Source organism: Pan paniscus, chromosome 2, assembly GCF_029289425.2.
Source record: "Pan paniscus chromosome 2, NHGRI_mPanPan1-v2.0_pri, whole genome shotgun sequence".
In the NCBI taxonomy this organism is placed as follows: domain Eukaryota; kingdom Metazoa; phylum Chordata; class Mammalia; order Primates; family Hominidae; genus Pan; species Pan paniscus.
Window position 1 is genome coordinate 117,703,028 of NC_085926.1, and position 12,896 is coordinate 117,715,923.

At 38.8% G+C, this 12,896-nt stretch overlaps 1 protein-coding gene across 6 annotated transcripts in view; it reads left to right on the forward strand.

Moving 5' to 3' along the window:
- The window catches only part of CFAP91 (cilia and flagella associated protein 91), a 65,161-nt gene that overhangs the window by 26,040 nt on the left and 26,225 nt on the right, over positions 1-12,896 (forward strand). For all 6 annotated transcript variants that reach the window (XR_001337960.4, XM_034957160.2, XM_034957159.4 and 3 more), the window contains 6 exons: positions 1,432-1,589; positions 3,490-3,672; positions 4,559-4,701; positions 8,566-8,682; positions 10,437-10,508; positions 11,730-11,876. Coding sequence is in view for 5 of the 6 variants with exons in the window: in XM_034957160.2 (XP_034813051.2) it covers positions 1,432-1,589; positions 3,490-3,672; positions 4,559-4,701; positions 8,566-8,682; positions 10,437-10,508; positions 11,730-11,876 (820 nt within the window). In the remaining variant the exon portion in view is untranslated. The remainder of the gene's footprint in view (positions 1-1,431; positions 1,590-3,489; positions 3,673-4,558; positions 4,702-8,565; positions 8,683-10,436; positions 10,509-11,729; positions 11,877-12,896) is intronic.

Sequence of the window (12,896 nt, forward strand, 5' to 3'; positions counted from 1 at the left end):
ACAGCTCCTCTAAGGAAGGCTTCCCCACCTGTTCCCTCTTTTCCCCCTGCCCTATCCTTTCTTCTTCCACGAAGAGTTTTCACTCTTCTAGCCTGGTATGTATCTTCTTGTGTGGGAAATGTCGGTTCTTATGCCTGTTCCACCAGAACAGTGCTTGTTGAGAGAAGGTGTTTTATCTTGTACATCATTGTTCCTGCCTGGCATATGGTGGGCACTTAATAAATATTTGACAAATGAGTAAGTGAATAAATTCAGGTATGAATTTCTAAGCAGGAGTAAAATGTATGTTCAAATCTGTTTTAGGAAGGAAAACCTTGACAGCTGGGTGGAGCAAAGATCAGAAGGAGGACAGACTAGCAGCTAGGAGTCCACTTTAGGAGTGATATGACCAGACATGAGCTAGGGAATACAAGAAGCATTTCCGAGGAGAGATCCTTAGCAGCGGGAAGAAGGTGTAAGAGGGACAGACTTCTGGGGGAACAAATGAGTAGGGTTTTGTTTTGTTTTTTTAATTGTCAAGCGGCGACTGGAGATTCAAATAGATGGAAATTCTGGTTCAGAAATATCTAAGCTGGGCTGGACATGGTGGCTCACGCTTGTAATCCCAGCACTTTGGGAAGCCAAGGTGGGATCACTTGAGGCCAGGGGTTCGAGACCAGCCTGGCCAATGTAGTGAAACTCCATCTCTACCAAAACTACAAAAATTAGCCAGGTGTGGTGGGTGCCTGTAGTCCCAGCTACTCGGGAGGCTGACCCATGAAAACCGCTTGAACCAGGAGGCAGAGGCTGCAGTGAGCTTAGATCAGGCTACTGCACTCCAGCCTGGGCAACAGAGCGAGACTCTGTCTCAAAAAAAAAAAAAAAAAGAAAGAAAAAAGAAATACCTAAGCTGGAGGTACAGGTAACAAAGTCATCTGTGCATTGTTGGATGCACATGAGCAAGGTAGCCCAAGGAGAACAAGTTGAAGGTAGGAGGAAAGGAAACAAACATTTGTTGAGTACCTATTATATGCCAGGAACTGGCATTTTCACCTCACTCCTTAGGATAGCATGCCAGAACCGCATTTCCTCTTCACTCCCCCTATTATGTAACCCTCCAGGAATACCACTCAACCTGGCACTGTGCACAAACCTCTTACTGTTCCTTTAGGCCCATCTGCCTAGAGAGCCCTTCTTTTACCCCATCTGCCTGGCATACTCTTCTTCATCCTTGAGAACTACACCCATAAATATTCCTATTATATAGAGAGTCTCTATTGAGTTGCCTCCCCCACGCCCTCAATTCATCTGTCATACTTTTGCCAGAGTGGTCTTTTGGCAATACATGAATATGATACCAGCCCACAGAGAAGAGCCTGTCTGTGGCAGCTGTTCCCTTGCCCTCTGTTTGAGATGCCATATGCTTCTTTATGTTTTGTAATTTACTTGAAGACTGCAGGAGATTCGCCTGGAAGTTCTAAAAGAGCTGTTGAGGAAGCGTGAAGAGAATCAGAATGAAGTGAATATGAAGCACTTGAATGCCCGGTGGTCTAAACTGCAGGAGGGAAAAGAGGCAAAAATGGCAAAAATTCAGCGCACGCATGTATCAAGTAATGGTGTAGTATGAACAACGAAGACAGTGGAAAAGTGGGCTTTGCTTTGGATCTTTGACCAAACCTGACTTAACTATGATATAATTCTGTTTTGGTCCTGGGAATCACATAGGTAAGGGCTAAGAGATGAGTTATTTCTTAAAGGTAGAAGAATGGAGGAAATTCCCTTACTAAGAAAATCAAGTGATGGTGTCCTAACAGGTAGTCGAGTTACTGAGATAATGTGTGTGTGTGTGTGTGTGTGTGTGTGTGTGTGGTGGGATAAGTGTTGGGTTCCCCATATTCATGGTCCACAGCCCTGGATAAAGAGCCCTGTTTCTTACCCTCTCTTCATTTTGCCCTTAAAGGAGACATTTTAGACATCCTTTTTCCTAATCACCTTGCTACAAGAAATTTTAATACCGCAGATATAACATATATATATTTATGTACTATATGTATATCTGTACTTTATACATGAAAAGAGGAAGTATATGGTTTATTATTTTTATTCACTGCAAGATTAATAATGACTGAATTAAAGATTCAAGTTAAATTTATATTTGAAAAATTTAAGGCCAAGAGAGGTAGCTCACGCCTGTAATGCCAGCACTTTGGGAGGCTGAGGTGGGAGGATTGCTTAAGGCTAGACGTTCAAGACCAGCCTGAGCAGCATAGTGAGACCCCATCTCTACAAATTTTTTTTAAAAACAGCCTGATGTAATGGTACACATCTGTAGTCATAGCTACTTGGAGGCTGAGGTGGGAGGATGGCTTGAGCCCAGGAGCTCAAGGCTACAGTGAGTTGTGATAGCACCACTGCACTCCAGCCTGGGTGACAGAGACCTTGTCTCAAAATAAATAAATAAATAGTATCAATTACGTGTGCAGACTATTTATATATGTACTCATTCACAATATAATCACATTTTAAAAAATCATTCAAAACTTATTTTTCCCAACAAAAACAAAACAATCACAAAAACAAATTATTGCTTAAAATTATGTTTAGTGAACTTAAATTTAAAATTTTTCTTTTTGAGAAAAGAGCACTTAACTGCTAGATATTTATTTAGATACAATCAACATTTTTTTCAGTACTTGGCATAACTAATGATAGATCTGACTAATTTTTGTAGGCGAATAATAAAATTTAAATCATTTTTACTTAATTCTAAAACCCAAGTCACACCCAGAAGTGCGGAGAATCAAACATAAACAATATCCCCAAGACAGCAGTGGCACACAGGCCCCCTCTTGCAGCATGACGTCACGATCTTGTATAAGATTTTTACCCCCGTTGAAAATGCACAATGCAGAGCCGCCAAAAGGTCTTGGGTCTGTGATGGGATTTGAGAGAAAAGGAGCACAGGAGGTGGCGAGCATGACTCTTGAGATGAGTATACTCCTGATGTGCACAGTTGAGCCTTTCCCTCTGACTGCCAAACAGTTCAGAAAGCTGTAAGCTGAGACAGTCTTTGGTTTATTTTGGTGTTAACCAAGATGAACCTGTAGTCTTTGCTTTTGATTATTCTTGTAGGGGAGAATAATTCCCTAGTTCCCCACTGAACATGTATTTTCCAGTTGCTTTGAGTTTCATTCATTTAACCAACTTTTACTGAATACCTCTTCTTGGCCTGGAGCTTGAAATGCAGTTATAAAAGATTTTTGACGAGTACCGATTGAGGACACTAGCTGATTCTGCTTCTGTCACTCCTGCCTGTCTCATGACAATCTGGGCCACACAGATGGCAGATCTCTGTTTTTAATGTTACATTCTGGCTGTCGTGAGTCATCATGAAATTCATTCATTTCAATAGCTTCTCTGTGAATAACACTAGCATTGGCTTACTCTTCTGCATTTGTATAATTCAGAACAATATTTTAGAGATAGTCATGGAGGTATGTTTTATTTCAGCAATCAGAAAACTTGTAGGAAAGAGAAAGAATATAGAAGGGAAGTTGGAGAGAAGAAATATCATCAAGGATTATTCTGATTATGCATCACAGGTCTATGGACCTCTGTCTCGTCTTGGGTGTTTCCCAGACAACAACTCAGAGGACTTTGTAGTAAAAAACTACTATCTCAACACCTATGAAGGTAAGCAATTTACATAATTAGAAATCCAGTATAAGAAGGTTGTCTCAGAAATATGATTAAATATATAAAATGTAGAAATTTAGATTAAAAGCTAAGCAATAAAAATATTTGCAATAAACACTGATGATACAAACCAATAAAAACTACTAAGACCCAAATAAATAAATGGACACACTATAGAACAGTTCAGCAAGGACCAAATTCAATTAGCTAGTAAATGTTAAAAAATGTTTAATGTCACTAATAATCAAAGTTATTTAACAATGAAATTGAGAAAAGTTTTATTCCAGGTTTATGAAGCCAACAAGAAATATGTATAATGAAATCAACCTTTTATAAAGAAATGTCAAAAAACTAGTGGGCAAGAGGATGGAGAACCAGGTGATAAGTTCACGGAGAGGACTATACCTCTTATGAAGTTCAAAAGAGGCTTATTTAGTTATTTAATTTCACTGACAAATTGAAGCATCACATGGCCAAGATCATGAGTTGCTGGTTACACTGCTGAACTTGTAGCTCTGGCTGGCCATCTCCAGAGCAAAATGTAATAAATTGGTGAACGTCTACTTTAGAAGGGTGGCACCACATATCATAGAATCATTAATTTTCTGTTGATTATTATTGTGGAATTGCTACTTTTTTGTAGGGCAATATTTTCACTTTAGAATGCATTTCTCATTGTACAGTCTAAGTCACTGACAACATGAGTTAATTATATGGAAATGTGCTATTACATTTCAGGGACACTTCATTCTATTATATGAGATACACCCTCTCAACAATTCTAATGAAACTGCTTGGCAAACAGCTACAAAAGTTAACAATATACCTTAAAAATAATAAACGTAAGCACTGGATACTAAAAACATGTGCTTCCTTCCCATAGGATTAGTGGAACTTGAGTCATGTCTCCCAGATTTTGTGACACAACCCCGAATCAGAGCTCCAAAACCTAAAGTCATTACCACCAAAGCTGGTTTTCTGAAGAGGACAGCAAGGTTGGACTATGAGTTGGCAGAGGTTCATAAGGTAAAATCATTATCTGGAGGACAAAATGCTTCTAGTGTGATTTTTGCAGATAAATGCTACACTCCAAATTTGCAGCAATGTCCAGTGGGTCAAACATAGACCTACATTCTCTGCTCTGCACTTTTCTGAGGTTGCCCATGCTGTGCTGAACCAATGTGTATTTCCCCTCTTTTCACATTTCAGGAGACTTCTTGGAGATTTTTTTCCCCATTTGCAGAAGTCATATTACTTTCTGAAAGCGTTTTCCACTTGGATCTCTATATAAAATTTGACGCTATACTAAGGTGTAGCAAGTTTCTATTGTAGGTGTTAATAGCTGTCATAGGCCCGATTTTCTCCCTTTTGTGTTCATGTGATCAGGGCATATGAAGAAAAAGAGTCATGTTCAACACCTTTCTTATGTAGTTAAAGCTCTAAAGGCTCTAGTTAAAGCCTTCACCAAGACTCACAGTATGTCATCCACCAGCTGGGCTTTCCCTTTTGGTAGCTGGACTATAGGTGTACAGAATCTGTGGTTTATGCTGGTGGTGCTCATTCTTTCCTGTGCATCAGAATCTCATGGAGGACTTGTTAAGACACATGCAGCTGGGCCCCATCCCCAAAGTTTCCGATTCAGTAGGTCTGAGGTGGGGCTGGAGCATTTGCCTTTTTTATAAGTTTCCTGGTGATGCTGCTGCTGCTGGTCCAGGAACCATACCTCGAGGCCCACTGTTTTATGATACACTCTCATCACTGGCCCATGCATGCTTGTTTGTTCAGTTGATTTTAGTAGTTAATAAAAATTGATGGGAACCTATCCTCAAAACAGGACCTTAACAGTAATTTATGTATATCGAGGTGGTTCTTTCCCACCTCATCCCCACGCCCCCATCTCCTTTCACCCATCCTGAATGCCGTGTTCATCATTCTGTCACTTTCTGTTAAGATTTTTTATAGATTCTTTTTATTAGGTTATGGAAGTTCCCTTCTCTTCTTAATTTACTAAAGCCTTTAGTCATGTGTTTATGTTGAATTTTATCAAATGTTTATCTCTATCACACAATTTTTGTATATGTTTTTTTTTAATTATTGTAGTAACATTTATAATTGTTTATAAATATTAATCTATCCTTGCATACCTGGGATGAACCTGCCTTGGTCAGAGCATACAGCTTATTTTCAATACCTTGTTGGATTTGATTTACTCATATGTTGATTAGGATTTTGCTTCTACATTCATGAGTGAAATGACCTTCTTGTTTTTCTTTCTCATTTTGACTATGTATGGGGTTGGTGTTGTAATTACGCAGGTCTCCTGAAGTGAACTTGAGAATATTCCTTCCTTTTTCTTTTTTGAGAAGAGTTTAAATAAGATTGGGATGATTTGTTCCTTCACTTTGGTAGAATATGCATATACAATTATCTGGGACAAATGTTTTCTTCATAGGAAAACTTTTAACCACTACTGCAATTTGTTTACAACTTATAGAACTCTTCTGCATTATTTTTGGTAAATTTTTTTTAATAAATTCCATTTCACCTACCTTTTCCATTTTTTTGGCATATGATTGTTGATAGTATTGTTTTATAATCTTTTAAATGTTTGTTTTATCTTATTCATGTCTACTCTTTTCACTTGCAATATTGTTTATTTATGCCTTAACTCTTTTCCTTAATCAAGTTTACTGAAGGCTTGCTTATTTTCTCAGTATTTATGTTTCCAAACAATGAACTTTTGATTTTGTTGATTTTCTATGTTATATTTTTTAATCACATTAATTTATACTCCTATATTTATTCTATATTTCTTTCTACTTTTTAAGGGTTTGTTTCACAGTTCTTACCTTAAATTGCACATGTAGCTCATCAGTTTCAGGCATTCATCTGTTTTATATAAGTATTTTAGGTTAAACATTTCCTTCAAAATACTGACTTTTGGTACATTTCATTAGTTTTGATATGTAGTATTTGTCATTCTTAATTTCTAATATCAAAAAACCCATTATGATTTTTTAATCTGTGAGTATTTAATAGTGTGTTTTAAAATTTCCAAATATGCAGGAATTTTAACTCATTTTCTCATTAACCTCTAACTCAATTGCATTGTGATCAGAGGTCATAGTCTGTGTGATACCTATCCTTTGAAATTTCATGAGGCTTGCTTTGTGGACCAGTATATGATTATACATGTAAAATAATAAAAGTACATCTTCAGATCACACTATGCCACTTGACGGGTAGAGCAGGCACCTTAGAGCAGATTATTCCCAACTCCTTCTTCCCTTCCCTGTGATATTCCTGTCATTGATTTCACTCGTCCAAGTGCTATAATCAGCCAATACTTTTTTACTTTTATTGCTTTAGCTAACAGTTATCTTTTAGATTAAAAATAAGAACAACAATATATTTTATTTATTCATTCTCTTCTGCTCTTCTTATACTTATATCGATCTAAGTTTTTGATCTATAACATTTTTCTCCTGCCTGAAGAACTTTTTTTTTTTTATCATTTCTTGCAGGGAATGTCTGCTGGCCATGAATTCCTTCAGTTTTTGTTTGCCCCTTTATTTTGGGGAGCGGGGGGAATGTAATTCGCACACAATAAAATCACCCTTTAAAAATATATAATTCAGTAGTTTTTAGCATATTTACAAATCTGTGCAACCATCACCACTATCTAATTCCAGAATATTTTTGTCATCCCCAAAACAAACCCCATGCCTAATAGTGCTCACTTCCAATTCCCCCTTCCCCTCAGCCCCTGGCAACCACTATTCTACTTTCTTTCTATTGTTGTTTTTTTTTTTTTTGAGATGGAATCTCACTCTGTTTGTCAGGCTGGAGGGCAGTGGTGCGATCTCCGCTCACTGCAAGCTCTGCCTCCCAGGTTGACGCCATTCTCCTGCCTCAGCCTCCTGAGTAGCTGGGACTACAGGCGCCCACCACCACGCCCGGCTAATTTTTTTTTGTATTTTTAGTGGAGACGGGGTTTCACCGTGTTAGCCAGGATGGTCTTAATCTCCTGACCTCGTGATCCACCCTCCTCGGCCTCCCAAAGTGCTGGGATCGCAGGCATGAGCCACCGCGCCCGGCCTATTCTACTTTCTTTTTATGGATTTGCCTATTCTGGACATTTCATATACATGGAGTCATGCAGTATATGGCCTTTTGCGTCTGGCTTCTTTCACTTAGCATAGTATTTTTAAGGTTCATCCAGGTTTTAACACATCTCAGTACTTCATTCTTTTTTTATGATTGTGTAACATTCCATTGTGTGGATATACCACATTTTATTTATCTACTCATCATTTGATGAATACACCAAGAATATAACCATGTTTAGTGAGTGGTTAACTTTTTTTTTTTTTTTTTGAGATGGAGTTTTGCTCTTGTTGCCCAGGCTGGAGTGCAATGGTGCAATCTCAGCTCACTGCAACTTCTGCCTCTCAGGTTCAGGTGATTCTCCTGCCTCAGCCTCCCGAGTAGCTGGAATTACAGGCATGCACCACCATGCCCGGCTAATTTTGTATTTTTAGTAGAGATGGGGTTTCTTTATGTTGGTCATCAGGCTGGTCGGTTAATATATTTTTAGGAAGATCATAGCACCTCTTGAGAGATACACACATTCTTGTTAGTGTTTCTCAAGCTGACCTAGCATCACCATAGAGAATATTAATATTCTGATTAATATTTATATCTGTGACCTAGATCTGGTAATGAAGGAAAATATAGGGTACAATATACATTATTCAGGTGATGGGTATGCTAAAAGCCTAGATTTCACCATTATGTAATACATTCATGTAAAAAACTGCACTTTTACCCCTTAAATTTATGCACATTTTTGTTAAAAAAAAGAGATTATATTAATTGGCATTATTTCAGGCACTGTTGGATAAGAAGAATAAAGTTCTTGAAGCAAAGAAACCCCCTCGCTTCCTTCAAAGAAACCCAATACCTCAACCTCGGCTTCCAACTCCAACCTTGGAAATGACATCCAATGTAAGTTGGAAACTTTTTAGTTGAAATGCTAAATTCAATATCATTGTCAGCTTATTCTTAGGATAGTTTAGCTTAAAGCAAATCTAATTTAGCAGTGTTAGTTTCCCAAGCTCTGACTTAAATATTGTCTTTATTCTTATGTATCAAACATCAGACACAGAAAAACAAACAAGATGAAATGAAATCTAAACCCAGTCCTTTTCAAAAATAAAAACACAATTTAAAAAATCTTTCCATGAAAAATCAGCATCAGAAGGTAGTGCTCATGTATATGAAATAGAAAAAGAAGATGGAGTGATGATCAGCTACCATAGCTATCTTCCCACATGGAGAGATGGCTGATGACTGTTGGAGTCAAAGAGGAATGAAATGCCAGAGGTGTCATCAAGACGAACTTGCTTCTGGGGTGGGAATGACTCAAAGGTCCCTGCCCAGGGCCACATCTCACCAGACTCAATTTGAGCAAGGTATCAGAGTTGGTTAGGATTTAGAGGGCTGACTCAGACTAAACAAATCCACAGGAAACTGTTAGAGATGCCATGATGCAAATTTATTACTTTACAGAGAGAACTATAACTGCCTACTGGATCAGGCTGTTCCTCTTGGCTGGTCAGCACATAATCTCTCAGTATGGGACAGTCCTCACAAGAAGCCAGATTGTATTCAGAAGGCTGATGTGTTTCTTGGCTGAGGGCAGGTGTTGGTGGGAGACCACGCTAACACCTGTTACTACCTCTGATGAGTGGCTCCTGCAGAGGGACCAGAAAGCTCCCACCAGCCGGTGGGGATGTGCTGCTGGATAACATTCTCTTTTCTAGACTTTGTGCAGGGCTTTGGTTGACATATTGTCTTTTTTTTTTTTTTTTGAGACAGAATCTCATTCTGTCACCCAGGCTGGAGTGCAGTGGTGCAATCTTGGCTCACTGCAACCTCTGCCTCCTGGGTTCAAGCGATTCTCCTGCGTCAGCCTTATGAGTAGCTGGAACTACAGGCATGTGTCACCACACCCAGCTAATTTTTGTAGTTTTAGTAGAGATGGGGCGTTGCCATGTTGGCCAGGCTTGTCTCAAACTCTTGACCTCAGGTGATCCACCTGCCCTGGCCTCCCAAAGCGCAAGGATTACAGGCATGAGCCACTGTGCCCAGCCTGACAACACATTGTCTTTCATGTGTGTTAATGTCATCGATTAGACTGCTGTTTTCTTTTTACATTCAAAGGAATCTTAATTAGATTTCCAGACCCTGCTTTTTCTGCTTTGGACACAGAGTTTTTAAGATGATTTTTATAGATGGCTAACCTTGTCTCTTATATTCTGATTTTATCAGCATAGCTAAATTCTTGTGAAAAGTACCTTACTCTCACATAGACTAGCTGTATTTGTGTCTACTGATGATCAAACATGAAAAATCCTATTGCAAAATGATGTTATATGCAATACTTGTTGCTTTAAGAAATATTTTGCTGGAAAGGAATATAGGGAAATGAAAGTGGTTTCATTTGTAGGGATAGCATGGCAGGGAGTGAATTTTTTGCTTGTAATATGATTTGTTAATGATGAAAAATAATGAATTCTAATGTAAGTAACATTAAAATACTATATGTTCAATAAGGGCAGGGACCATCTTTTATTTCTCTTTAAATCTTTTCGGCATCTAGCACAGTCTGTTTTGCTTGAAATAAGTCTTCAAAAGAATATTTGATGCTTGGACTACTGCACTTCTCAAGCTGCTTGGTTCTCCCTTTGTTCTTTTAGGAAGAAGAAGAAATAGAAATGGCTGTGATCTACCTTCAAAAGTTACTCCGGGGCAGAGTCGTTCAAAACATGGTGTGTAGGTCCAACCGCTGGCCCTGCATTTCTCTTTTGAGAATAAATTTTTTAGAATGCATATGTGCTTGGTTCCTTGGAGTGAATTCCCGTTTGCACCCTGCTATCCTATTCAGCTAAACTCTTGAGTTGCCTACGCATTTCCTTCTGGTGACCCATTTCCTTCTAATGGCATCGTTTGTCCAGGTGGGTGGCACAGTGTCAAGGAGAGAGACAGGAAGGACCTACCTGCTATTTGCCATGGTTGTAACTAAGGCAGTATGAAACTCACTTCTTCCTTGGAATTGTTAAATCCATACATTTTCTCACCTGAATTTTGGCTATTTAAGCATTATCAACCAGGTGGATTCCCTAATTTTCCACAGTCATAATACAGTTATTTGAGTTTGCATGTCTGGCAATCCCTACATTATAAATGAAAGAGCTAAATAATAAACTATGGTTTTGAACCTTTACTATATGCCCACACTATTTATTCTTTGCTCTACATGTGTTGTCTCATTTTTTTTTCCTATCCATAATCTCATTTTACAGACAAGTAATCTGAGTCTGAGGGAGATTTAGTTATCTGCCAGCAAATTCAGCTCTGGTCTTCCCGAGTGTAAAGCCTTAGCCAGATTATTTGTGTTGCTGGAGCAGGCACACTTCACTTAAAAAATGGACTGATATAAAGCCCCAGTTAATTTTTTTTCCCAGATAGCTATAGCTCATAAGAGATTCAGATATGATGAGTAAATCAGCTGGATGAACAACTTGTGTTTAGCACTGTTCTTTACTCTTCTTTCAGTATTTTCCCAAGAGAAATGCCACAGTTAAATTCAGACAACAGATTATTACAAACCAGGGACAGATTTATTGGAAAAAAACATATGGCCACGAAAAATGCCATCCTCAGGTTTATTAGGGAAGGAGCACAGGAAATGAGGGGAAGGTTCTGGTTTCCTCAGATGACCCTGGAGTTATCATCTTGTCCTTGAGAGGCATTCTCAGAAATTAAGCACAGCTCACTGAAAACTAAGCCCATTTTCTGCCTGAGAAGCTGAAGGCACAGAAAAGAGGGCTGAGCTCTAGCTCTGTGGGACACATCTGCTCTGTGGAACCCAAAAGGCAGGACAGAACCCACTGTTCACAAGTGTCTCACAAGTCACTGCGTGTGACTCCTAGTGCTTGGCACAAAGGGATGGTAACTTGCAGGTCTGTCTTTGATTTGATTTGATACAGATGTTTGAAGGGAAAGAAAAGCGACTGGAGTTGATCCAGGAGTTGCGCACCTGCCACGCACTACAAGAAGATGAAAAGCTGGTGAAAAAAGCCGAGAAGCAAGTGACCCTGGCCTTACAGCGGCAGAGGAACTTGCATGAGCACAAGGTTTTCCTTTTTTTGTTTTCTTGTTACTTTCTTGTTAAATTTTCTCGCTTGATTTTATCATCACACAGCACCATTATAATAAAAATTAATGAAATGATGAAAAAGAAACAGCCCCACAATCCCATCACTCTGTCAGCATTTGTGTGTGTGTGTGTGTGTGTGTGTGTGTGTGTGTGTGTGTGTGTGTGTGTGATGGAGTTTCACTCTATCGCCCAGGCTGAAGTGCAGTGATGCAGTCGTGGCTCACTGCAACCTCTGCCTCACGGGTTCAAATGATTCTCCTGCCTCAGTCTCCCAAGCTGGGACTACAGGCATGCACCACCATGCTTGGCTAATTTCCGTATTCTTAGTAGAGATGGGGTTTCGCCATATTGGCCAGGCTGGTCTCGAACTCCTGACCTCAGGTGATCCGCCTGCCTCAGCTTCCCAAAGTTCTGGAATTCTTAAATAATGCTGCTGTAGTCCTTAATTTGATTGGGGATGTGCCCTTACTGATTTGAATATGGTGCTATTTTTTCTTTATTTGCAAAACAATAACAACAAAACAAAAAGAATGCGTTCTTTTCAACTTCAAGATTTTTTTCCTTCCATTTTTTTCCCCAAATATCCAGTGACTATTGTATTTCAGTTAGTGAGGGCTTTGTAGACTGAATAAATAACAAAAGCAACATGAAAAAAGTGAGAAATAAGATTTATCTTAAAATATTAGCATTTATTTTGGAGTTTTAGAGCTGTCATAGCTCATGCTGGTTAAACTGCATATTAAATGTGTTACTGTTTCATGATATGTGGTGACTTTCGTCATGACCTCCCAGCTGTGTGCTGCATGACACAGCTAAGAATTACAGCTCCAAACCAACAACTGTAAATATTTTTCCTATTTTCTTCCAATGTTTGTCTGTATATGTATACACACTTTTAAATGTTATTGACATAGTATAGCTACACTTTATTTTACTCCCTCTCCCACTTTTCTGTAAGTCAATCTGAAAAAGAATCAATTTGCACAGAATTTAGTGT